The sequence below is a fragment of the Epinephelus moara genome, chromosome 18 (assembly GCF_006386435.1).
Source record: "Epinephelus moara isolate mb chromosome 18, YSFRI_EMoa_1.0, whole genome shotgun sequence".
In the NCBI taxonomy this organism is placed as follows: domain Eukaryota; kingdom Metazoa; phylum Chordata; class Actinopteri; order Perciformes; family Serranidae; genus Epinephelus; species Epinephelus moara.
In genome coordinates, this window is record NC_065523.1 from 36,709,639 (window position 1) to 36,735,724 (window position 26,086).

At 43.1% G+C, this 26,086-nt stretch overlaps 4 protein-coding genes and 1 long non-coding RNA gene across 5 annotated transcripts in view; 2 read left to right on the forward strand and 3 right to left on the reverse strand.

The window, feature by feature from the left end:
• Positions 1-6,071, reverse strand: part of znf653 (zinc finger protein 653) — a 17,794-nt gene extending 11,723 nt beyond the window's left edge. The window contains exons 1-5 of the mRNA XM_050068986.1: positions 5,725-6,071; positions 4,042-4,082; positions 2,163-2,480; positions 1,527-2,044; positions 874-1,051 (exon numbers count right to left, since the gene is read on the reverse strand). Coding sequence (XP_049924943.1) covers positions 874-1,051; positions 1,527-2,044; positions 2,163-2,480; positions 4,042-4,082; positions 5,725-6,056 — 1,387 coding nt within the window. The 5' untranslated portion in view covers positions 6,057-6,071. The remainder of the gene's footprint in view (positions 1-873; positions 1,052-1,526; positions 2,045-2,162; positions 2,481-4,041; positions 4,083-5,724) is intronic.
• Positions 6,072-6,111: 40 nt separating this feature from the next.
• On the forward strand, positions 6,112-9,066 carry swsap1 (SWIM-type zinc finger 7 associated protein 1). The gene is made up of 2 exons (XM_050069031.1): positions 6,112-6,636; positions 7,909-9,066. Exons 1-2 carry the CDS (start codon positions 6,367-6,369, stop codon positions 8,473-8,475), a joined length of 837 nt encoding a protein of 278 aa, XP_049924988.1. The 5' UTR covers positions 6,112-6,366; the 3' UTR covers positions 8,476-9,066.
• A 311-nt stretch (positions 9,067-9,377) lies between these two features.
• On the reverse strand, positions 9,378-17,079 carry epor (erythropoietin receptor). The gene is made up of 8 exons (XM_050068998.1): positions 16,826-17,079; positions 16,514-16,649; positions 16,105-16,271; positions 15,033-15,184; positions 14,796-14,952; positions 14,560-14,647; positions 14,362-14,449; positions 9,378-13,102 (listed from the first exon to the last, which is right to left on the reverse strand). The coding sequence occupies exons 1-8, from the start codon at positions 16,926-16,928 to the stop codon at positions 12,368-12,370; spliced, it is 1,626 nt and encodes a 541-aa protein (XP_049924955.1). The 5' UTR covers positions 16,929-17,079; the 3' UTR covers positions 9,378-12,367.
• A 2,703-nt stretch (positions 17,080-19,782) lies between these two features.
• Positions 19,783-26,086, reverse strand: part of rab3db (RAB3D, member RAS oncogene family, b) — a 33,521-nt gene continuing 27,217 nt past the window's right edge. The window contains exons 4-5 of the mRNA XM_050069038.1: positions 25,522-25,646; positions 19,783-25,370 (exon numbers count right to left, since the gene is read on the reverse strand). Coding sequence (XP_049924995.1) covers positions 25,183-25,370; positions 25,522-25,646 — 313 coding nt within the window. The 3' untranslated portion in view covers positions 19,783-25,182. The remainder of the gene's footprint in view (positions 25,371-25,521; positions 25,647-26,086) is intronic.
• The window catches only part of LOC126405347 (uncharacterized), an 18,722-nt gene continuing 16,357 nt past the window's right edge, over positions 23,722-26,086 (forward strand). Inside the window, exons 1-2 of the long non-coding RNA XR_007571567.1 lie at positions 23,722-23,794; positions 23,922-23,984. This is a non-coding gene — a long non-coding RNA (uncharacterized LOC126405347). The remainder of the gene's footprint in view (positions 23,795-23,921; positions 23,985-26,086) is intronic.

Below are 26,086 nucleotides of genomic sequence, written 5' to 3' on the forward strand. Positions count from 1 at the left end.
CTAGGTGTATTATCATGTTGGAAAACTTGATAATGAAAACTTGCAGCCCAGTTTCTGAAGAGGGGCGATCATGCTCTGCTTGGAATTCATGTTTCCCTAAATGAACCGAGCTCCCCAGAGCCGGCAGCACTCATGCAGCCCCAAACCATGATGCTGCCACCACTATACTTGACTGTAGGCATGGGACAGTTGTCTTGGTGCTCTTTCAGCATGTGTTGTCCCATGAAAAGATATAATGAAATATTTGCAAAAATGGGAGGGTTGTACTCACTTATGTGAGATACTGTATGCTCGTTCAAAGTTTGACATTTCAATGGGTTGCTATAGCGCCCCCCTTTGGCCAATTGATGTAATATTGCTTCATTGGCATCCTCCCATGACCCTCTACCACTGTGCCAAATTTCACATGGATTGACCAAGTCAGTGACGAGAAAAACGTGGAACAGACACACAGACAGAGTTGTCATCATTATATAGTAAGATCCTTCAGTTGCCAATGGAAAACGACTTTTTAACTTCCCCCATAAAGATTTTTAATTGTTTCAGACTACAATAGATTTAGGTCTACTGATACTTTTGTGCTCATGCTATAGTTTTAAACTTCTGTAGCTCCAGTGCTGTGTGCAAAACCTTAACGTACAGCCCTGCTGTGCATCTTATTATTTTCATTTACATGTTGTGCAGCTGTGCATTTCAATCAATTATCCACCCTGCAACTCAAACTGCTGCTGAGGAACAAAAGAACTCATGAAGAGTTGTGCCTGCTCACGGACCTTCACAGACCTCTGAATTCAGAGAGGGGACACAGAATGATACAAGGGGACACATACTGTCGACTAGCTCCACAGAGAGATTCTTAGCACTGCAGCGTACCTGTCATGGAGTCTTCATCCTCCGCTGTTCTGAGTTTTGAGTCAGACGTGCAAACCTGGTTGTAGGTGACCCCCCCGATGACAGTGCAGGTGACTTCCTCCACATTTCCGCCGCCCATGTTGAGCTGGATGCCTTCTGACGCCAGGGCCTCATAGCTGGGGCCAGTGATGATGATTAACTATGGATTAAAAAACAATTGGTAGCTTTTGATAAAAGATACAGAACACTCCTTGATGTGCAGATTTCTTTCCCTTAGAATGAGCAGTTTATGTCTGCATAGGAGCAGGTCCTCGTTTATGGAGATTGCCATATTGTACTGCCATGTTTCTACAGTAGCCTAGAATGGGGTTTGGTTTGGCCCAGCAGCTCATCTCTGACATGCCAAACAGTGTCGCAGAAACACTGATTTGTAACGTGTAACTGCTTTATTCAGTTTTGATCACCAGGTCTGTCTGTTTTGAGGAGGAAGAGACCTCTGCGGATAATTCGGCTCCCCGTAAAAACCTCCTGAACAAAGAACACTGAAGGAATTCTAACTTGGAGAAGTTTCAGCTGGTTGCCATCTGCAGTCCTCACCGCTTGATGCCACTAAATCCCCCTAAATCTTACACACTGGACCTTTAAATATCCCTGGCAGGCACTTCTTCACCTACCTGTGAGCCTTCCAAAGCGGTCCTCTGGTCAGGAATCTCACAGCTGGTCACCACCGTCTGCAGAGTCTGCGGGTCAAACAGCTCGCTCTGCTCTTGCACCTGCATGGGCGGCGGGACCGACAGCTCCGGCTGAGCTCCCAGTCCGACTGAGTGGCTCAAGCTCTGCGACAGCACCGAGTCCTCATCCGTCTTCTCCAGTTTATCAGTTAATGATGCCGTCACTGTAACACACTCGTATCCGTGCGGTATAGTCCTGATCTCTTCTTCCCTGTCTCCTTCTCCGTCTCTGCCTTGCCGCAGGTCCTCAGCCTCCTCCTCTGAGGGGATGGAGTGAAATGCTGCAGCGGGGGAGCCTTGCTGTCGCTCCATGACCATCTCCATCTCCCACACAGGCTGTCCTGTCAGTGGAGCATCCTTGGAGGTCTCTACACTGGGCTGGTGGTCAACAGCTGCAGCCTGTTCTATCGGACTCGCGGTTGTATGCTGTACCTCAGAAAAATCCACATTTTCTCCCACATCTACAGAAAAACAGATAAATAAAAGAGTGTTCAGGATTTACCAGCTACTGTTAAACATTTACTCATCATGTCAACAATGAAATGCAAGAGTCAAAGAATAAACCTAATCATTCTGCACCTTTGAACTGTTTGTGAGCCTCCTTTCTTCTCTTCCTGCTCACTGCACCTTTTGTCACAGCCACGTCTGTCTTCCCTGCACTCTGTTCATCGCCCTCTCCGTTCACTCCTTCCTCATGTTCAGAGTCACTCGTCTCCTTCGGTGGTGAGAAAAGGTATTGCACAAATGAGTGATCAGAGTCACACTGCCAGATAGCAGCAGTGGAGAAGTTGGGCTGCGGCTCCAGGGCTCTGAGCTGGGGCTCGTGAGGGCAGGAGCGGGAATGCTCCTGGTACCAACACACCAGGCTCTGGAGGCTGGACACACGCTCCTTCCTGCCTGAGAAACAACACAAGTCAGCCGAAAGGAGAATCGCAGATAAAGAAGAGGAGAGAATTTTGTGAAATTTAAATGTTGGTGAGAATACATCCAGAGAACTTAACATTACATCAGAACTGGAATCCAGTTTATTGCCATGTAGGATTTCACATACAAGAAATTTGCTTTGGTGTATCGCTGCGTGACATTAATACAGTAAAAGAAAACGAAAATGTATTGCAAAAATCAAGGAACACAAATATAGAACAGGAGAAACTTATAAGAAAAATATGAAAAAGATTTTTTAAAATACTGTAAAAAATATTCACAATATATCTGAATTAAAATGAGGAAAGAAAAGAGTCAGTGCAACAATTTTTTTGTGAAAAAGAAAAAGAAAATGTACACAATATTGTTTCCTATAGAAGCCGTTCCAATTCGGCTCGCAGCCCTTTGCTGCATGTCAGTCCCCACTCTCTCTCTCTGTCTCCCCATTTCACTGTCTGTCCTGTCATTAAAGGCAAAAAGCTCACGAAAATAATCTTAAAAAAAATTTTTTAAAAATTAAAAGTTACTAAGTTATACCTCTTTGTGCTGCTACTAACCCAGTTATTTTCATTATCTGGTAACATGTTAATTGTTTTGTCAGAAAGTGATGAAAAATCCACGTCACCATTTTCTGAAGGCCCAAATTATGTCCAAAACCAAAGATATTCAATTTCATTTTTGTCACACAAAATAAAGAAAAGCAGGAAAACCTCAGATTTTACGCTGGAACTGAAAAATGTTCTGCTTGAAAAATTGCTTACATGAAAAAGCAGTTAATTTATTTTCTGTCAATCACCTTATCACTTAATCGACAAACAGTTTCAACTCGAATAAAATCAAGGCTGAAGATTTTCTCTTTGCTGCTGCCTTTTATTAAATCAGATATTTATTCATTTCTTACACTGCACTGTAACTTTTATTTTTGTATTTTATACCTGTCTTTGTATTTTTTAAGCTTGTTTTTGTTTTCTATTCCCTGATTCTTTAATTACTTTTTCTGGCTTTTATGCCTTTATTAGACAAGATAGATTAAGCATGGAGAGGTGGATAAGGGATGACATGCAGTCACTGCGTTAAGGACGGTGCCTTTTCATGAGGGCAGCCCAGTGGCTCAGTGACTAGAGCGGGCATGCCACGTGCAAAGGCACCTTTAATTACATTTTGAATTGGATTTTAAATGTGATTCTTTTGTGCTTTGTCGCAATGCGTTTGATGTTTTTTGTAAAGCACTTTAAGTTGCCTTGTTGAAATGTGCTGCATAAATAAACTTGTCACCTTGATTTAAATTTTAACTTTTAGGATTAAAATTATGGGATTTTAAGTCACAGTTAAGGATTTTGAAATTGGTGCATAAAAAAGTCAGAAGGCAGGATATGACATTGAAAATACCACAGAGAAGGACCCCCGCTTAATTTGTGTTTGTTGGGCATGGGGCCACTGGCAAGGTGTTCTTTATTTTTCCACACTGAAGACAGCAACCCTACGTAACTGATTTGGGAAATAACCCTGTCTATCTATCAGTGGCACCACTCACCTTTTTTCTGTTTCACTGAGACTTCTGGAGCAATCTTCTTCCTGTAATGCAGCAGAGGTGGAAGAAATACTCAGATCTTTCACTAAAGTAAAAGCAGAAATACCACAGTGAAGAAATACTCTGTTACAGGTGAGAGACATAGATTTAAATTTGTCTTTAGAGTAGAAAAATAAATGTCACAGTACCAAAAATCCAAGCACTAACTACGCAGAATGTCCCATTTCAGAATAATTAGAAAAATTAATGTGTTACTGAATTATGATTATTGATGCATTCATGTGTTCATCAATTAAATGTTGCAGGTGATAAAAGTAGGGTTGATCTGAATAAATGTACATCTGTCATTTGTATATGGTATTATCATAATTGGTATTACTAATTTGAAACTGCAAAATAACTGGAAATAATGTTTTCAAATAAATGTGGTGCAGTAAAAAGTATTTCCACTGAGATGTATGAAGTAGAAGTGTAAAGTAGAAAATAGAAATACTCAAGTCAGTGGTGTATGGTAGGTAGGACGGGCCTCGGTGCACATTATTATCATGGGCCCTCGCGCAAGATTTTGCATCTACACTAGTTACGACTTGACATTGGACAACATCAACATTCATGTTACGCAGCACTCCACAGTGCAAATCTGTATATGACCAAAAAACAAACATGATGGCATATATGACAGCTGGCCCCACTTTCTTAATTTAACATGAGTTCTTTTTTGAGTTTATTTCTTAGGTGGCAATCTGAATGAGTTACACGAGCCTGTTCTGTAGCCAACATGCCGTTGAAGGGCCGACTACTGCTCTGCACTGGCTTCCTGTTACATTTACAGTTGATTTTAAGCTCCTCCTCCTTGTATACAAAGCCCTACATGAGGCCAAGTTACATCATTAACTCCCTTGTTAACTATTTGCCTCCAAGAACACTGCGATCATCTGCTGCTGGTTTATTGGAGGTTCCAAGAAACAGCTGGAACAAGATCTGGGATGCAGCCTTTGTCAGTGACGCCTCAAAGCTATGGAACACACTTCCTACAGATATCAGGGAAGCTAGCTCGCTAAATATCTTTTTTTTTTTTTTTTTTTAAATATCTGTTCACTTTAGCCTTTAACTCGTTCTGACTTACCTGATACAGGTCTGAAACTCTTTCTTTTTACTCTTCATGCTGCTGCAATGCTTTTGAAGTCTTACTGGATTTTATGATTTGTAGTTTCACAACTCTGTGATTTTATGAATCAGTTAATCCATATTGTTTTAACTGCTTTAAATGTAATAAAGTTTATTAATACTATGTTTTTTCTCGATCGTGTAGAAGAGGCATGCAATTTTGTTTGCTTCTGACTATACTATCAAAAAAAGCAAAGCAAAGAAAAATCATGTTGTAGATGAGTTCCTCTTTGAACACAGGTGTAGCTCCAAGGTGGCGATCAGAATCATCTGCAAGCCCCCCATCCCATCACACCATGCGGGCCCCACTGCAGACACATGCCTGCACTGTCTGTATTTACGCCCCTGCTGACTGGTTAGATAAAGCAAGATGAAACACAAACTCAGTGAAGCTAAAAAAAATGGCTACAAAGCAAATAATATTGACTGACAGATGAAAGGGAAAATATCATAGCAGACTGTTTCCATTAAGACGCGCACGGTGTGTTTTGGGAACGTTAGCTTGTATAAAATACTCACCCGCAGTACTTCTGCTGGTACTTCTCTCCATAGGTGGAGTTGAGCAGGATCAGGTACTCTGCCAGCCCAGCATCACTCAGGCTGGTCCTCCTGCGGAGCTCACTCCACAGCTTGTGCGACTCTCCCAGGTACACCCTCCTCACGTCGTACTTCTTCCGGGATTCAAGTCGCCTCTGTGCTCGGTCGGTGTCCGTGAGCCTGGGTCGTCCCCTGCAGCGCCTCAAAACACCTTTCTCTGGGTCCCCGGCTCGGTCAGCGTCCAGGGGAACGTCCAACTTCGCCAGGTTATGCGCCATCTTGGCCACAACAGCTGTGTTGTGATTACCCGGCATCCCGGAAGTTGTCAGACTTAACAGGAAGTACTAATACAGATGCATTTTCTGATTCTTTTCCCGAACCAGTTGTTTTTAAATAATGCTAAACACAGTCAGAACCAACATGAGGACATGTCTGTCTAAAAATAAAAAGAAATATCCGATGTTTGTACGCCGTGAACCGCGGCGGAACGGCCGGGCAAACAACGCGGTTTTCACACGGACCGCAGCAGCACGAACACCAGAGTGCAACATGTAAACAGACGCGGGAAACTTCAGCGTTAACGTCACTGTCAAACGTCATAACGTTCGAAAAAGTGGATCAGTCATGACAGACATTTTAACACTCGTGTTCAGGACTTTTATGTCACAAACGGAAGTGAAGAAGGAGCTCACCGTCACTCCTCCGTCACCGTTAACCTGCAGCACGCTGCTGGTCGGAGACACCAGCATCAGCCGCTCCGTGCTGCTGATGGCGGCCGTGACAGCTGCCTCAGAGGTGGGCATGAGAGTCATGTTCTTCACCCAAACACAAATCCAGAGCCTCCCGGTGTGTCTGCAGAAGTGTGTCCCCTGCCTGAGCACAGAGAGTCTAAAGGTACACATCGCTTTCCTCTCAAACTGTGTGCTTGTGACATATAAAGTTGTCATAAATGGATTCTTTTTTGTTAATTAATCATTTATTAATGCTTTAAAGATGAGTAAACCAGTTCTGAGACCAAGCTTTGGGTTGCCAGGTTGTGAAAAATCTCTCAGGTACAACCAGGGGCGGAGCACCACATTCTGAGCCCTGTGCACAAGCAGTTTCTGTGGGCCCCCTGCCCTTACTCTCTTGATCCAAGTCTCGCTCATGCACCTTTAGATTTTATTTATTTATTTATTAATAACAAGGTCAGTGTGCCTCCTCACCCTTTTCCTGTCTTTGTTTTCTTTTTTTGGAACCCCAATTTTTGGGGAAAGACGCGACAGTGTACGTTGGTGCTCCAGCAGCATAAGCAGTCACGTACTTGGCTCAAGTTACGTTTAGAGACGAATCCTTAGAGAGCAAAAAAAAAATACAAAGAATAAAATTGCAAACAAAACTAAACTTTTCATGCCATGCCCCCCCCCCCCAGATTAATTGACAATTAATTGTTGACAATTAACTGATAGATTTGTGTACAATCAATTTATTTATTAACTGTTTAACATTTAAAACTGAGGACAGAAAATAAATTAGCAACTATTTTCATAATCAATTAATAGTGTTGGCCATTTTCTTTTTTTTCTTTTTTTAACAACTATTTTAATTTGTAAAAGCAGGATAAGTTTATTTACGTATGTCTATGCATCACTGCATTTTTCCTTTTAATGTAACATTACAACTCAAAAAAAATCACAAGGGGAAAAATGGACAAACAAAACAAAACAAAAAAGCACACATAAAAGAAAAATAAGTAAGTGAAATAAATAACCAAAGAAAACATTTGGGTGGGGGCAGTTAAACATTGATATGTGATGGAGTAAATGGGATAAACTCACAGGTTACAGAGGCACCATCATACCACAGGTCAAGTTAGAAGGGACAGATTATACGTGTATTAAACAGGACAGATGGAGCGTCGACCATTTTTCAAGCAAACATGCCAAACAGTCTCTGACTCCAGCTTCTTAAATGTGAAACTTGTGCCTTGTCTGAATATGTTTGAGCTTTAGACTAATGGTCGGACAGAAAACAAGGTGTAAAGGCATCATATTGGGCTCTGAGAGACTGCGATGGGCATTTTTTTTGCTATTTCAAGGACTAAAAAAAATCTAATTTCTGAGCAGCTACCTTTATTCATCCAGCTTCTGTCTGTCAGTTTATTATATTTTCTTTTTTTTTGTAAAGAAAATCAAGTTTTCGTATCCCAAGACATTGGAGGAGCTGCTGCAGCAGGTCGCCAGCCTTCACGAGTCCACCAACACGTCTCCCACCCCTCCCTCGCTGATCATAGTCGACCGGCTGGAGGGCTACCTGTGTGGTCCTGGAGGAGGCAGCCACAGTGGACTTCACCCAGGACTGTCCTGCGCTGCACACCTGTCTGCGCTGCTGTGCGACAGCGCTGCCTTCCTCACACAGCTCCTGAAACAGCGCTGCTCGAGCTTGGCCCCCTGTCGCGTCATCGCATCTTTCCAGTCAGAGGTCGACTCTGGGCAAGCCGGCAGGGAGGCCTCTGCCATGGATCCAATCCTCGATGTTCTCAATCGCTATTTCCAGGTGCGCTGTACTCTGGACCGAGACAGGAGCTATGAAGCTGCTGCAGCTGGACTGCAGGAGGTGTGGAACATTTACCTTTCTGGGACCGGCATCACAGAGGCCTCTGGTACCAAAGGCTGTGAGGACAGACCGGCTTTAGCTCAGGAGTGGCAGCTGTTAATTTCCCCTGATGGTTCAATGGAGTTTAAGTTGGTTTGAAAGTGTCTGTGTCAAAGACTGTAGCAGCGGGGGAGAAACTGAATGTTGATTTGTTCACTTTTTGTTCAGAGAAAAAGCTCATTTTTTAGCAGTCAGGTATTTGCAGTGATAATGCTCTGCAGTATGATAGGCCTTTTTACTTCACTGTTTATGTTGAGCACATCATTCACACATGAGCAGACAGCATGATGTCATCTGCTGCTCACCTCTCAGATATCAGCTAACTGAACCACAGTGGTTGTAGATGTACAACATTTAATGAGTTGAAATTTTTAATGACACAAACTTTTGTAAAACACATGAATAAATGTTACACAATGAAAACATTTACAAAGACATCGAGGAATGTTTTAAAATAAACAGTTGTTACCAACATTTTTGGCTCAGGACCCCTTAAAACTGGGCAAAGTCTACCTGCGACCAAAGCACAGAAAAAATAAACATATTTTATAGCATATTTGTTTTTCTGTTTTCATCTCTCCTTAATCATCTTGTGACCTCTCAGGTTGAGAACCACTGAATTACAACATTGGAGCGACATCGCTTTTCTTGAGCTGCTTTCAGACGCCTTTTGCAAGTATTTAAACCTTTGGCTTGGTAAGAAATGCCCTACAAATTGCAAAAAAAAAATTACAAATTTATACAATTAATTAAAGAAAAATGGGGGGGGGACTAGGGAATATCTATATTTATAATTTATATTATTACACTTTAAAATTATGTCAGATTTTTTATAAAAGATTTATTTATTGCATTTATTATTTATTTAATTTATAATTTAACAATGTATTTTTCCTTTTTTTAACTAATTGTCTTGTTTTTTAATTTTCTCTTTTTTACTCATTTCTTGCAATTTTTTTGGTTCATTTCTTTTTTCTTTGCTAATTGCCTTCTTGTCATGTTTTTGAAAAAAAAAAAAAAAATCAAGCCAGTTTGCTCAGGTTTCAAAGGGTTAACATGTAAGGTGTTGGACTGAAGTGGCTGATATCACAGTTGAAGTATTTAAAAAAAAAAATCAGAAGAAATATAGAAAATACTTACTTTATAAAATAATATCATTATCCATACAGAACATTATTTTCAATGTTTCAGAAAAAGAAAAACATAGAGCAAAATAATACATACACTACAGGAGGATAACTTTATCTTAAAATATTTATTGCAGAAAAGGAACAGAAGCTTGAATAATAATAATAATGTCACCCACAAATGTAAAATAATAAAATTTCGTTTAGTCATCTTTGATAAATTATTAATTGCTGTTGTGAAAAATATGCAACAACAGGAATTGTTGCAACAATATGCAACAATTCCTACCAGTTGGTTGTGGGGTTTTGAGCTTTGTTTCCTTTTTGTGTCACACTACCCTAAAACTTTAATTTTCAAAAATACTCCACAATGTTCAGAAATATTTTTTTTTTTACATATTTTTTAAAAGAGCTAAAATTTCAGTTGCTATATATTTTTTTCTAAGCCACAAAATCAAACAAGCATAAAAACACATGGATATTATTTAGTTTGACTTAAAAACAACAATGAATTAAAAATGTTTTGAATAGAAATGTTAAAGTGAAGACATCCTGTACACACTCTGCTCTTTAGATGGCAGCAGTGACTCAAAACTTCAACATGATAAGAAACTGACTAACAACTACAGTTACATGAGAATGCCTACAGTAGTACTGCTTTTACTTTGTTTCTTTCAGGATTGTCCTTGTGATAAAATACAAAAATAATCACAATATTATGTACAAATACAGTGAGTTTTTTGAGTTCAAGTGTAAGCTGTTAGGTTTAAATTTAAGGGTATTCTAAAGTGTAAGGTGGGGACTATTCCATATCTTTGTTTTTTGTCAACTCATTCCAAAACCAACAGTGTTACTATGTTTCTCAGTGCTTTCTCACTTTCCTACTCAAACTCAAGCCCACTGGTTCTTGCTGAAATCTTTAAAAACAGGTCACAAATATATAGTTTAATTTTCAGAAAAATACTCTAATTTCTGCAGACAGTTGGGCACTGTAGTTTGTAAAAAATGTTAGTCAAACAAGTGTAAATGGTGCAATTGACGGGGGACTATTTTCAGCAGTGGAATGATACACATTTGGTGCTCTAGTGAGGTACTGTGACAATATATGAGTTTGACTCAAACCAAACCACAGTACCCATGTTCATCATAATAAAGGAAGGAGTCAGACGGTGCAATGGCTGAGTTATTATGTGATTTTAATTATGTTAGTTGCATCATTCTAAGAATTGCATTCTCTCAACACTTTAGTCCAAACTGAAGTATCTTAGCAAATACTTAATGGATTGCCATTAAAGTTGTACAAACATTCAGGATCCCCAGAGGATCTATTAAGTTTTGAATCTACCACCATCATTAGTTAAAATTTTTATTTGTCCAGTACTTTGGTTCATGACCAGATACCTACAAACATGACTTTCCTGTTAGCCTCAGCTGTGCTTTGCATTTAGTGCTAATAATCAATCATTAGCATGCTAACACTGTAAAGTATGATGGTAAGAACTAAGTTGGTGAACATGGTAAACATCGGTATGTTGACATTTCAGTTATAATGTCTTAGTTTTAACCATCATACTCCACAGTGTTAGCATGCTAATGATTGCTAATTAGCACTAAATGCAAAGCAAAGCATGCTAACATTCTGTTCATGCAGCCCATTCGCCAGGAGAAAATGTTGGCATTGTACGTTTCTGCAAACTACGTTATATTTGTGCGTTTTATCATACATATTATATTAATTTTTCTAAAATGATGCAGGATATGAGCTGGCTTTGTCATCAGGATGGTTTCCAACAGCTTGCTAGCCAGCAAACACTGTTTTTCAGTGACCTGTTGACGTGTTGTCAGTAGTGATAGTGCTACGAAAAGCGGTTGCTGTACACCCACACATTGCTACCTTTCCTGCTAGGATTCTGCCACCAAATGTGGGTATTTCAAGCAAACAACAGCGTTTGTTTTATTAGCAACCCATGGCCACACTTCAGCGGCTTTTGCGCCATTGAGCTGTTTTTTAGCATCCTGTTACCACTTTTCCAGTGGCTTTTATGCAACCTAGGGTGGGTACTTTCAGCCAAAACATGATCTTTTCCTAACCATGACCAAAAAATTTTGTGCAAAAACATAACTACATTTACCACAGCGTTGTTAGAGACATAAAGTTTCAGTATCTGTTACATAATAACGTAGCAATGTAACATATTCATCGTTTGCAGAAACAGAATGCCAACATTTTTTCTTGCGGTTGGGTTGATTTATATCACATGGGATGAACAGTAGATTCCAATGTTAACAACTTGCGAATATTCACGTCATCAAGATAGTGGTATGATGAAAGAGAGGTTAAGCTATATCAGGCTATAGAGGCAACACTTATGGTCAGGATTTGTTGACAATAGAAAAAATATGGAATACCACCAGCCTTATACTTTAAGACAAATCAAAGAAACAGGGAAGGAGCGTTGGCCTGTACTGTTCAGTCTTCTATTTCAGGATGTTCTGTTCTGCATTTTAACCTAATAGCCATTCTGTACACTTTGCTCAGTTTGCTCCCTCAACTTAAATTTCTGCTCTGATCTACAGGAGAGGATACTTTCAGATCAGGATGCAGACCTTTGCACTGAATATCAGTATGTGGTGTAAACCACAGCTGCCGTTTGGATAAAGTAGAAATGATGTTTGCACATCCAGTGGACTCTTCTTCCTGAGTCCGTTAGCTTACACTTCGGTGTTGCTCACCTCCCAAATCCTTGGTACACCTTTCTTAACAGTTGATAAGAAGCCAAGTAGCTTTGGGTGAGTATCCAAAAAACCCTCACCAAGTGCTTAAAGGGTCAGTCCACACGCAGCCCGTCCAGCTTTGCTTTGTCTCATCTGTCATCATGGATGGGGTACTGCCTCGACAGGAAGGGTCTTTTATGAGCAGGGATCTCATTCTTGTACTCATTGGCGTAGATAACCACCTTTCCAATGTCGTCTACTCTAGTCATGGGGCTGTAATCCATAGAGACCCCAGAGTCTGCCACTGCCATGTAGGTGTACCCAGGACCTTTGGACATCCAGGGGTGGTTTGGGTACTCAAAGCTGGACTGTGACGAAAGACGACCTGACCCAGAGCTCTGCTGCACAGATCCCAGGTCGGAGTGAGATTCACACAACAGTGTCTTTCTGGAAGCAAAAAGCACCTCAAGGGGTAAGGTCTCCTCGAGAACGTCATCCAGGTGTTCGTCTTCACTGCAGTTGTTGGCACTTAGGGTGACGTAGGCATCTTGGAACTCCAGCAGAGATAATTGGGAGCAGGGAACAGGGTTCTGGTGGAGCGCCCGTAGGCGGTCCATCAGCCAATGGTCATGTGGTGTGGTTCTCCATCCGTCTGTCAGAGCGGAATCACCCCTTCCCAACGGCTCTCTCGCATCTAGCCCTGTCTTTATGTCCTCCTTCCTGCCTGTGGTCAAAGCTCGAGAGGCCTTGGGTGGAAGAGGTGGGAAAGGCAGTGCGGGACAAGGGCTGAGCTCGGACAGGACCTCCAGAGGAGAGGGGCATTCTTCTGGGTAGAAGAAAGCTGGAGTCAACCATATGCCTCCATTTGTCTGCCCCAACCACTCCTGTACAAAAACACAACAACAGATGATGACAACTCTGTAAATATTTCTGGCTTAAGCCCCGTTCACATGGGACTAGTATTACCATGGGACCTCTGGTAATTTGTAGTAATTGCGGCGATCATCTGTGATCTTAATCCTGTGCAAATCTGCCAATGTCTGTAATTTGTCAAGTAAAATCTACACCTCCAATTACCTACCAAAAGGCGAGGTGTTTCATGACTGTCCATCATTTTGCCCTATGGAAGACATGTTGAATTCTGCTGTATCTCTAGCTGTATCGACACAACCATTACCTTCACTAGCGAGCATGCTAACAAGCCAGGCTGTTCTCATGCACTGTTTGTACAATTTCCTCCGAAAAGTAGACTAAAATTCGTATATATCCCATGTAATCATGAGCCAGTAATTTAAGTATGACCTATGTATTTGGGACGGCTGCGATCAGGTGACCAATGCGTTGACAGAGGTTAAGGAAAGAAGCAGTCCCGTAAGGAGGTAGGTTGGGGTGGTTGTTGGGTCAAAAGCACAGGACTTGCCCCCAGGACTCCAGAACTGTGTGAACTATAAGTAAACTTTGAGTAATTTTAAGGTACATCATCACCATGTTTCTTATTCCCTACACCTAACCAAAGTAACTTTACGTTAAGTACGTAACTTTATTTTAAGTCCGTAACGTCATTTATGGGGTGCTGATTCGTAGGATATCATATAAACTGAATTATGATGCGTTGAGCAAGCAGCTAGCCAGTGTTGACATAACAACTGTACATGGGGACGTACCAGCCTAAGTGGCGTAGGCAGTAACAACATTTGAACACAAGTGGTCTGCTGGAAAAGCATGATCGACACAGGTGTGAACGGCGATGCGTCTTGGCTGTCCACTTGAAGTCCTGTTTACACTGCCAGATTTTCGGCAAATATTGGGCCGTTTTGCCAGCAAGCTGTGAGCGTTTAGACACACAGAGCCGGATTGGTGAGTTGATCCGAGGTGCCCAATTCTTCCGCCTCGTAGGGTAGACATATTGGCAGAACACTTTTAGTTTAAACAGACCGAGGCAGCCTTCCGCCACAGGAGGGGCTGTTGAAGACTTTTTTGAGGAGCTGTTGATGATGCCGCACATGCGACCCACTGGCGGTGGATAAACAGGAAACAGCTGATAGCAGGAAGTAGCGAGCAGCTAGTAGCAAGAGGGAAACACAAACCTGACAAACACAGTAAAGGGGCCGCTAGCATGGCTGTAAACTTGTCTTGCTCTTACCTTGAAGTCTCCACCATAATCAGTGAAAAGGCCTTGGAACTTGCTGTCAGGAGTTGGAATAGTCGGCCAGATCTTCTTTACAACAAAACTGAAAAGAGCACAGATGCTAGAAATTGAATCTACATTTTTCTTTTTTTATTAATGAGTAAGTAAGATTCTGACAGAGCTAAATAAGCTGTGTGTGGCTGGTTATCTGACCTTCGGTGGGACAGGAGCACAGTGAGAGACAGCACGATGAGAATGAAGGAGATGATAAGAGTCAGGCAGATGATGAGCAGGTCGAGCTCTGGAGGGAACACAGAAAGATCAAAAACTTCATCACCGATAACATATAAATAAAATGTTCAAAAAAAAGAGGTAAAACCAATATTGGATCTTTGCATGTTTCCTTTCAAAAGATACCTATGCTGCTGGGAATATGTGACACCACTCACCTGCAGGCAGTGTTTCCATGAACACCGGGTCACTCCACGCACTCCAATAGCCATTATAGCTAATCCCATCCAGCTTCACACGGACTCGCACCTTGTACTTCTTGCCTGGCTGGAGGCCTCTCAGGATCAACTGTGAGCTGGCGCGTGCCACCTCCACCTGCAAAACAGTCCTCAACTCATCAGTACAGGTCAATGTCATTCAGCAAACCTATATCTAAATCTAAATAACCGTCCTACCTGCACCACGTGGCTGTCCACTGTTGTGTAGCTGACCTCGTACATCATGCTGTCATCCATGTACTTGAGAGGAGGAGGAACCCAGCTGACATTCAGCTGACCTTGCTTACTCACGTTCCTCACCGTCACATTAGCTGGAGGGTCCAGCAGAACTGCCATGCAGAGAGACAGCAGGCAGTTTGTTAGGGAGGATTTTGAAGGAAGTCAAGGTAAAATTATTCCTCATCAAAAGTCTGTCAGGCCCTGAAACACTGCTCCAGTAGCTTCACATACCCTGATGTCACATTCCAACCCAATCGGCAGATAAAATGTTGGCATTGTACGTTTCTGCAAACCACGTTATATTCGTACATTTTATCATATATATCATCGTTTCTGAATTGACATAGTATATGAGCTGACTTTGTCATCAGGACAGTGGATGGCATGACACCTACAGTAGGCCAGACAAGACACCAACAGACAACTAAACCAGGTGTTTTTAGTCATTGCATTGTTTCCAACAGCTTCTTAGCCAGCAAACGTTGTTTTTCAGTGACCTGCTGGTGTGTTTCCACCTGTGATAGTGCCATGAAAAGTGGTTGTTCTTTACTTTGACGTCACTGAGTTTCCAGCCAGAGTTTTGCCACGAAAAGCGGTTGTTTTAGACCCAGACATTTCTACATTTCCTGCTGGAATTTTGCCACCAAATGCAGGTACTACATACAGCCTAGGGCTCCTAATGTGCTAGGGCCGGCACTGCTTTTTTAGAGCTCACTCTCTAAAAACAAATAACCTGATGCAGCTAAAATCAATGTTGAAGTGAGCCGTGATGGTGCACTAAAACAGTAAAGTTATAGTCCGTACAACCAAAACTGAAAGAGATTAAAACACTAGAGCTAAGGGGAACTACAAATGTGGGTGATAATGCTCAGTGAGTTTATCACCACAGCTTTGTCACCGCTTTCACACACAAGTGGTCAGTTGTTAATATGACAACATGAATTAAAACAGGAATTTTAGAGGCACATCATTCACACACAAACCTTTTTAAGTTCTCTGACTGTACTGTGTAGTAGGTAAGGTAACTTACATACAAGCTCGATGAGAAGGCTGCGATTGTGGATCAGTATTCCCCCCCGGTGAACTTCTATGTCCATTTGGACAAACATCTGGGTTCGGTTCAGGTGGCAGACGAACAGCCTCTTCCCGCCTGCTGCAGGGAGGACTCTCAGCGGGCACCTGCTGCTGTTCTCATTCCTGCTCGGGACAGAGGAAGACACACACCATGGCTTGAGAGAGAGGTCACAGAGCACTATGCTGAGTGGCTATTAAGAACCATCTCTTGTCAAAACAGTTTCAGTCACTCAAATATAGTTTTATCTGGGGCCTGTTAGTTGCATTACAAAAAGAGAAGAGTAAAGTAGTCCGTATAAGAACACCAGTACACTGACAGCACTGGACGCCACATGGCTTGTTGTTACACACTGAATGTGACTCACTGGTAGGTATATGTGAAGGAGTACTGATCCACAGAGCCGGCCCTCTCCTCATCTTCCTCCCAGAAGCACGTGAAGTCCTTCCTGCCTTCAGCAAAGCACTTTGGGTTTTCTGGTTCCTCTTTCAGCAGAATAGACACTGAGGAGATAAAGACAAGTGTGAGAAGCCAAAAGCTCTTCGGTCACCTATACTGAAAGAAATAAACGTGGTTTACTGAAATAATTATTTGTTCCCAAAGTTTGCACTTCATTTACTTTAAAACTTTCTCTTTTGTTTTCACAGCAGGTGACAATTAAAAAAAAAAGTTGCCTTACCTTTCTTTTCGAAATCTCGCGCACCCTGGACGATGGAAGCTTTCCGCATGGCGCAGAAAATCATGAAAAGCGCCAACAGTCTGCTCAGGTGATCACATATCATCGTCCTGTCTTCTCTGTTAACGGAAAGAATTTGGCTTTCTGTTGCCAGAATGCATAACTGGAAAACAACCTGCCACTAACGCGTGTGCTGCAGGGGAGGCTTGTTTTTTGTTTAGATACCAATGGATAGCGCACCGCGGTCACGCGCCTGCTTGTGAGCGATAAGGTGCGTAGAGCCGAGCTGTTTACTTTCTCTAAAAGTCAGTGGAGGGGCGGGGATACTCGTACTCTGTGGTTGATGGGCGGGAAGCATGCGCTCATTGATGTTCACGAGTTGTTTGTGTCGCTGTGGGGAGAGAGGAGGTGAGACATGGGCGTGCGTAAAAGCGCGCAAACGTTGGGTTAGATAGATAGATAGATAGATAGATAGATAGATAGATAGATAGATAGATAACGAAGCATGAGGAAAATGAAATATATACTTATATATGTTTTTAAATGCGCATGTGTGAGCACTGTCTTGTGGCTGAACTGTAAATTAATCCCCGCACTTGCCCAAGTAACGGAAACCGCAGAGTGCTCACACACCTACAGCAACAGGCCTAAACGGTTTCTTATCTACTCACTGCACTCACGTTTTCTTCGTTTGACCAGCATTATCGGCGCTGCAGACACCCCTGTTTCTTCACCCATGATAAGTGATCCAGGGGGGCGTAACGGCCCATCCCCGGCAGTTTAAATGCAATTCAGCGCCTCTTTACATCAGGTGACAGGGGGACAAGACTTCCTGATCCCAGTGGGGTGGGAAGGGTACTGATGTAAAAGAGAAGCTGCATTTCACTCACATGACGACATTCAGCTGCAGATGGTGTAACTTTTGAACCTGTTTGGTCATGTTCAGCTTCATTTTTAGGCCAGTTTGGTAAAAATTAATGTAAGTTTTGAAGTACACTGCTCAAAAAAATAAGGGAACACTTAATGGTCACAGTCTAACACCAGGTCAGTGAAACTTCAGGGATATCAATGTGTCCATTAGGAAGCACAAGTGATTGTGAATCAGTTTCAGCTGCTTTGGTGCAAATCAAAGTGACAACAGGTGCAATGGAGAGACAAAAGCAAGACAACCCCCAAAAAGGCAATGGTTTTACATGTGGTGTCCACAGACAGTTGCTCTCTCCTTATCCTTCCTCACTGATTCTTCTCTAGTTTGGTCTTCTGCTCATGTACCTGCAGCCCAATCAGGTAGTCCAGCTCCTCCAGGATGGCACATCCATACGAAGGTTTGCTGTGTCTCCCAGCACAGACTCAAGAGCATGGAGGAGATACAGTACCAGTAGAACGGCCGTTACACAAGGACAGGGCCGTAGAAGGGCATCAACCCAGCAGCAGGACCGGTATCTGCTCCTTTGTGTGAGGAGGAACAGGAGGAGCACTGCCAGAGTCCTACACAATGACCTCCAGCAGGCTACTGGTGTGCATGTTTCTGACCACACTGTCAGAAACAGACTCCATGAGGGTGGCATGAGGGCCCCACGTCCACAAGTGCAGTGGTTCCAAACTGGTTAAGCCCAGATTTCTCTTTAGTCATTAGTTTAAGGTCCACACTGTTTAATATATTCAGCATCACACTTCCAATGGGCCATGTTGTTGAGTGAGTTTTCTGTCTCTGTTAAGTAGCTGTCCTTTAGACCCTCACTCTACAGAGGGAAACGGTACCTCAAATTAAAAGCTCTGTGCCAGAAATTCACTGTACTTCACTATAAAGTGTATTTTTTTACAAGGTTCACACGTTCGCGAGTCGCTTGCGGTCTACTCAGATGAACCTGAGACCCACCAGTTGGGAACCACTGCTCTAGTGGGACCTGTCCTCACAGCCCAGCACCGTGCAGCCCGACTGACGTTGGCCAGAGAACACCAGAATGGGAAGGTTAACAGATGAGAGCAGGTTCACACTAAACACATGTGACAGCCGTGAAAGAGTCTGGAGACGTTGTGGTGAACGTTACGCTGCCTGTGACATCATTCAGCATGACCGGTTTGGCGGTGGATCAGTGATGGTCTGCGAAGACAGATCCCTGGAGGGTCACACAGACCTCCATGTCAAAGCCAACAGTACCCTGACGGCTGTTAGGTACCGGAATTAAATCCTCAGAGCGACTGGTACAGCGGGCCCTGGGTTCCTGCTGGTGCAGCGGGCCCTGGGTTCCTCCCGGCCACATATGTCCAGAGTGTGTAGACAGTTCCTGGATGATGAAGTGTTGATGCCATTGACTGGCGCTCTCGTTCCCCCTGATCTAAATCCAACTGAGCACCTATGGGACATTATGTATCGGTGCATCTGACGCCACCAAGTACCACCACAGACTGTCCAGGAGCTCACTGATGCCCTGATCCAGGTCTGGGAGGAGATCCCCCAGGACACCATCCACTGACTCATGAGGAGCATGCCCAGACGCTGTCGGAAGTGTTTACAGGCACGTGCGTTGCCCTAAAAAAATTCACGAATTTTTCACCACTGACTGTTGTCATGACATTTTGTTCTCAACAAATTACACAGTGTACATCAGTAAAGATTTTCAACTTGAATAATTCGTTCGTCAAGATCTGATGTCTGATGCAAGTGTTCCCTTATGTTTCTGAGCAGTGCATACAGAGGCCCTGCACGGGGAAGGTAGTTACAGACTTAGGTGGCAGGAAGAAGGGGATGAGGAAATCTGTATTGTTGTGGAGGACAATAGCAGTGTGGTTTCTCTGGTTCTTCAGATAAAACGTGAAAAAGCCCTGACCTGTGTTTTGGGGTTAGGAGGTCATAAATCACACGTTAGAAGCTGCTGTCACCACAAAAACATGTTGTGCACTCTGTGACTGATTTGTAAAAGGAACTAAAGTCAATGATCAGAAATGATACTGTCCCCTTTGTAATGAATATATTCTTTATTTCCATGTACACATTTCAACATACTCAATTTATTCTTGTTTATAAGATGCATTTTTTCCCCACAACGCTTCCATCCAACACATTCAGCACCTAAAATAAAGGGATCCAGTGAGCTGAGCTCCCCTCTTTCAGAAGGCGACCGATCAGGAATTCAGCACAACATATAAATCATAAACATAAGAAGGAGAGACAGAACACACCCCAGACTAACAGCTCCGGATGCTCCAGACTTATTTGTACCAAAGCGTCAGTAGTTTCGGTGGTTAAAAATTCAGTATCAGCAGACAGGTTAGCACATTCAGTATGTGTTCAAGCAGCAGCCGCCATGAAGCTCCTTCAGTGGAACTACCACAGATATTATACACTCTGTGATTGCATTTAACCTGCACATATGTTGAAATACAAATGTAGTGTTATGAGTGTTGCACACAGCCTCCTCATGCTAACTGCATCAAAGCTTAAAGGAACAGTTCACCCCAAATCAAAAACACATAATTTTACTCCTGCCTGTAGCGCTATTGATCAGTTGAGATTGTTTTGGTGCGAGTAGCCGAGTGTAGAGCTCGGTCTCACTATGTTGTCGTCAAAATCCAGTGCTTGGGCAGTGACTTGCAGCAACGAAAAAGGCTGCTTTAAAGGGACATTGTGTAACATTTTCAGTTGTTTATTGGCAAAAATTGATGTCTGCATTCATAAATATGTCATCACTGGTGTACTATTACCTCCACCAATAATCTGACTTATTCTCGTAAAAGGAGAATTTCGGATTTGTTTGTTTGTCCATTACGTTTCGCCATCTTGAGAATACACTTGCCAGCAAGGGACATACAGCACCGCCTTCGGCGTTTTCGTTGAGAGCCAGGCCAGCACTGCGTGACTGAGGAGCCGAAGGAGAGGAGCAAGAGGCGCTTCGCTACTACCCTGGCAAATTTGAAACAAAGTCCCACTCTTTTAGCATAATGCAGGATCATGCATATGCAGCATCATGGGAGACAGAATCCTTGTCGCCAAGAAAGCGCAAAAGGGAATCAAAAAGGCAGCGTGACCGGCGAATTAAAAAAACGAAGGCCCACATCGGGGTAGCCTTTCCCAGGTAGAGAGAGCTGCTGAGGGAGAATGGTAATGCAATCACAGGCCAGCGCCGCTGTTGGCTGTTAGCCGCTGTTAGCGGCGCAGTAATGCGAGGAGAGGGATGAGGTGTGTGAGGTTGAGCCACTTGTCAGTTGTCAAAGGACAAGACGTGATTGGTTTGTTTCAATTTACATCCGCCCCAACAGTCCTATGTTGTAAACACAGCCAGCATGGTGAGGGTTTGTGTTGAAGGAAAAAAAAAGTCAATTCACGGTGTTGTACTGACGTAGTGCGTTTATTTTGAAAAAGACTGTAAGTAAACATTAAAGTTCCTGTGAACGTAGAAGTGTATGTTGAAAGAAGAGACCTTGACACGGTGTCCCAGAACGTCAACAACCAACGCACTCAGGGTACCTTGCAGGTTGTATCTCTCGAGGTGGAAAGTCCATGACCAAACGTCAATGTGCGACAAGGTCAGAGTGAGAATGTGTCGGTGTATCACAGATGTCTGCCTGCTCTCGCTTTGTGGTGCTAAAAAAACCACCCCACATTTGAGCAATTTCACTTTCATCTCTACGGCTGATATCTCCAACACTCTGCACATCAAAACAATCTAGACTGATAAACAGCACCACAGGTAAGAGGGAAAATATGTATGTTTGATTGGGGGGGGGTGATCTAAAACTATATCACTACTCAGCAGCGCACACTGGCAGCAGAGATAACGGACCACAGGCTCATACAACAACAGGGCCGAAGCACCAGTTGTGCAGTTGTGACCCAACGACGGGCTTTGCCATGGCAACATGAGGCTGCTATCACGGTGCAGAGGTTACGGTTGATACTAACTGACAGTCAGTAGTCTGCACATGGACAGGGATGGACAAATGGCACTGTTACTTTTTTTCTATTCCTGATTTATGGTGCAATCTAAAGTCTTTGTATTTCAATTTCATGAATCAGAGGTTTTCAGCAGAGGGAGGTCAATACTGACATGTTACAATATGTAAAGGAGCAAAAAAGCGTTTTAATGTACAGGTAGCTGATGGCGAATACAGCATAATGTGGAGAAGATAAAACCTCTTTCCATTCACTTCAATGACGAGATGAGACATTACAGTAAAGGCAAATAAAGTGACCCTTTTAACTAACATTGTGCACCAGCTCACTGCTTCTCCTGATAGTGGCTACAGCACATTTGAGGCCCGACATTTATCCTGCTCAGAGATCAGTGTTCTTCCCTTTCTGAGTACACACACACGTACACACACACACGCACACACACATACACTGTGCTGCATTTCCACAAAACAGTCATTATGTCAGTAACAAGAAAAAAACATAATTCACCACTTTGTAAATACTCAGTTATGAAGCATAGTAGGTTTGCCATGCCAAGTCTTTTGCCATGCTGCAGTTAGAGGAGCCGTGTGTGAGTGTGTGTGTTGTGTGTGTGTGTGAGAAGGCGATAAAGAAAGAGTGGCACAAAGGGGTTGAGCGAGGACATGCCATGAGGTCAGGTCATGTGATGAGTACAAGAGTCACCAGTGTTAAATGATATTTACCGCCACTGCCCTCCAGGTGTCTCACTATGAGTGCACGAGAAAAGGCTTCAGCAGCCTCCGAGAGGCGCTGAGGGAGGCGAAGGGCACCACAAGACTGGCATTAACATTCAGGTAAAGATGAGGTTCACAATGACACGTGGTAGGTTCTCTTCATCATTGTTTATGCTTTTCATAACTGACCTCACATCTCACAACAGAGAAATCATCTCGGGTGGATACAGTGTCGAATCATCAGCACCTGATAATGACTTTAACCCGAAAAACAACATTAACGAATATATTTATTTTCCTTAGCTTCACTGCACTGACACGTCCATATTTAGAAGAACACTTCTCCTGCAAAGTCAGCATTTGTGTTTCAATTGTTCGCTGCAAAGTTACCTCGAATTTGTGAAGATAACTCTGTTTTTCTCACACGTCTCCACGATGAACAAAGAATCCAAAAAAAGCAAACATTCTTCATGAATTGAAGTCAATGGGGGACCGTGTTTAACACCAGCAAAACCATCCGTTTGCAAAATATATTTTTGTTTTGGGAAGTGCTGAGTATATGACTGGTTACATGAGACTTGGGTTATACTGCATGAGCTGCAGAGACTTTGTAAACACATCATTACAAACTATTACTAGCTTTTGTGACATCACCCGTTGGTTTGTGGACTCCTGTTTTGAAGCATCAAGTTTGGCATTTTAGCGGTCGCCATGTTGGTGTTTTGGAGCCAGAAGAGACCATATTTGGATGAGAGGGTGGAGCTGTGGAGGAACCGAGGACACTATTGACAGACAACCGAAGCCTGAATAAAGTGTAAACAGGTGAGTTATATAAAAATGATCTCCCTGGGGCTCACCTGGTGTAGCAGGTGGCCTGTGTACAAAGGCCTTGCCCTTGCCGCGGGTTTGGCTCCAACCTGTCGCCCTTTGCTGCATGTCGTTCCCCCTCTTTCCCCCTTTGATGCTAACAACTGTGATTTCAATTAAAGGCAAAAAGCCCTATTAAAAAAGCCCCTTGTACAGTTGTCATGAATGTTGAAATTAGCTGCAGAGACCAAAAGGTTGGATTGAGCCTGCAGCCACTGCAGCAAGGACATGGTCTTTACACATGTACGCCTGTTCTCCCAGCTGAGCTACTGGGCACCCCCAAAGTGTTTTTTGCCAGGCTCTAAACATTTATTTCTGCTGTAAAGTTGGATATCTTAACATGGGGGTCTGTTGGGATTGACATGCTTTTGGAGCCAGCCTCAATCGGCCGTTCAGACAACTGCAGTTTTTGACACTTCCATGTTGGCTTCATTTTTCAGCCCCAGAGGCTGCTGCTTGGTTTGAACTCTGCCCAGACAGACCTGAATGTGTTTGGTAAGTACTCAGCATATAACTGGATAAATGAGACTTTGATTGTTGTACACATGCTGTGTGATATATGTTTGTTGCTAAACGCAGTACACGTTTACTTCAATTCATGAAGGATGTTTGCCGTTTTTAGGATTCTCTGCTCACCGTGGAGGCATGTGAGAAAAGCTGTCTTCGCAAATTCACGGTAACACACGTGAGTCACTGATATACAAATGGTCATTTTGCAGGTGAACTATTCCTTTAAAGAAAGAGAAAACTTAAATTCTGAGTGTACTCAACATAAAATCTGATTTATTTTAAAGATTGATACCGCTCTCACATCTGTACAGCAAATATGAAGCTAAAGGCGATTAGCTTAGCTTAGCTTAGCTTAGCTTAGCTTAGCGTAAAGACTGGAAACAGGGCGGGGTTCACCCTGGACAGGGCACCAGACTATCACAGGGCTGACACATAGAGACAGACAACCATTCACACTCACATTCACACCTACGGACAATTTAGAGTCACCAATTAACCTGCATGTCTTTGGACTGTGGGAGGAAGCTGGAGCACCTGGAGGAAACCCACACTGACACAGGGAGAACATGCAAACTCTGCACAGAGGACCCTCTTGCTGTGAAGCGACAATGCTAACCACCGTGCTCCAAAGGTACCAAAATGGAAATGGATGACTTTGTTTGTTAATCCAAACAAAAAAAACAGTCTTCATGCAAAGCTAGGCTAACCAGCTGCTAGCTGTAGCTTCAATTCTAGCACACAGACATGAGAGTCGTATCAAGATAGCAACAAGATAGCAAATAAGCCTATTTCCCAAAATGTGGATCTGTTCCTTTAATCCTCACATAGCTCAATATGCCCTTTTTTGAGACGTACATCATTTCCAGTGTGCTGTATAAAACTGCAACCTAAGCACATGTGCTGTATGAATCTCAAACAAAACAATGGATGCTAAAAGTACAGCCGTCTACAGACACTATTTGGCATCACTAGCTTCGAGCTATCTGCACAAATATCTGACTTTAAAACGCTCATGTAGCAGCAGTGGTCAAGGCGGGTGATGTCGGGGGTGGACAGAACACAGGGCAGGTTTTAGTGGACTATCAGCTCACCACAGAGTGGAGACAGGAAGTGGGCCTCTTTAAGGTAAAAGCCTGACAGACAGACAGGCCTAGGGAGGAGAGGGGTCTGACAGCACTGATGAAGATTATCTCAGCTAGCTGCCCTTCGGTTCATGCTGGGCTGTGTGGACAAAGCGGAGTGGCAGTGACGAGAGAGGAAGAGGTGCGGCACTTTACATGGTTGAGGCACAGAGAAGGAAGGTCTTCATGTATGAGTATCAGTGTGTGTGAGTGTGTGTGTGTGTTGGGGGAGCCGGTGTGAGGGCAGATGGTTTAGCAAGCACAGCCCCCGTGGCTCTCTGAAGGTGAGTCCTTAAGGGCCTGGTTCCTGTGGTTGGGTACGAGGTTCATGTCTCCCTCCATGCTCTCGTTCATCTTCTCACAGATGACGTCCACTAGACGCTCAAACACCTGCTTCACGTTGATGTTGTCCTTCGCGCTGGCCTCGAAGAACTGGAAACCTGAGGGGGAGTGACATGATTTTATTAACTACGAATAAATAGATGTATGCATATTAAAATACACATAGACACACTGTACATGCATGAACATGGTATCATGGCAGAAGCTAGCAGGAAGAAGTTTTATGAAAATACAAGAAAGAGTTTCTACCGAGATCCTCTGCCAGCCGCTGGCCGTCCTCTGTGGGTACGAGCCTGTCGTCCTCCAGGTCACACTTGTTACCGACCAGGATCACCTGAGCATTGTCCCACGAGTACGTCTTGATCTGCGTCGCCCTGTAGGAAAGACATAATACTGTCTTAAAGAAGCTGTTTACACTGACACAAACAACCGGGAGCAAAAGTTGCATGATGTGTAACACAACAGCATCAACATCAAGTGTGTAGTTTCACACAGATGTTGATTCAGCTCTGTTACTGTCTCCGCTGCCGGCTTCACAGTTGAACAACAACGCCCAAAGAAGAATGGTGTGGCAAAATAATGGCGCAACATTCCCGCCTTGTACAAGTCTCACAAGCCATGTTTCCATCAGCCTGTTTAGATGCGCATCTAGAAGTACCGCATCGGAAAATTATGATGGAAACGCCAAAATTCGAATTAAAATCCCCTGATTCGCACAAACTAAAATACGCTCACTTTAGCCGGGTTTTGGTTGATTCGAAAAAATGTTGATTCGCAAAACGGGGGATGGAAACAGTTATGTTCGAATTAAGTC

What these genes read in the sequence shown, in the direction of transcription:
- swsap1 (XM_050069031.1), top strand. Translation starts at nt 6,367, where the DNA reads ATGACAGACATTTTAACACTCGTGTTCAGGACTTTTATGTCACAAACG. An exon ending in TGAGCACAGAGAGTCTAAAG is followed by an intron (nt 6,637 to 7,908) that starts GTACACATCGCT and finishes TTTTTTGTAAAG; the next exon opens with AAAATCAAGTTTTCGTATCC.
- epor (XM_050068998.1), bottom strand. Translation starts at nt 16,928, where the DNA reads ATGATATGTGATCACCTGAGCAGACTGTTGGCGCTTTTCATGATTTTC. An exon ending in TGGACAGCCACGTGGTGCAG is followed by an intron (nt 14,953 to 15,032) that starts GTAGGACGGTTA and finishes ACTGTTTTGCAG; the next exon opens with GTGGAGGTGGCACGCGCCAG. An exon ending in GTGCTCCTGTCCCACCGAAG is followed by an intron (nt 14,450 to 14,559) that starts GTCAGATAACCA and finishes TGCTCTTTTCAG; the next exon opens with TTTTGTTGTAAAGAAGATCT.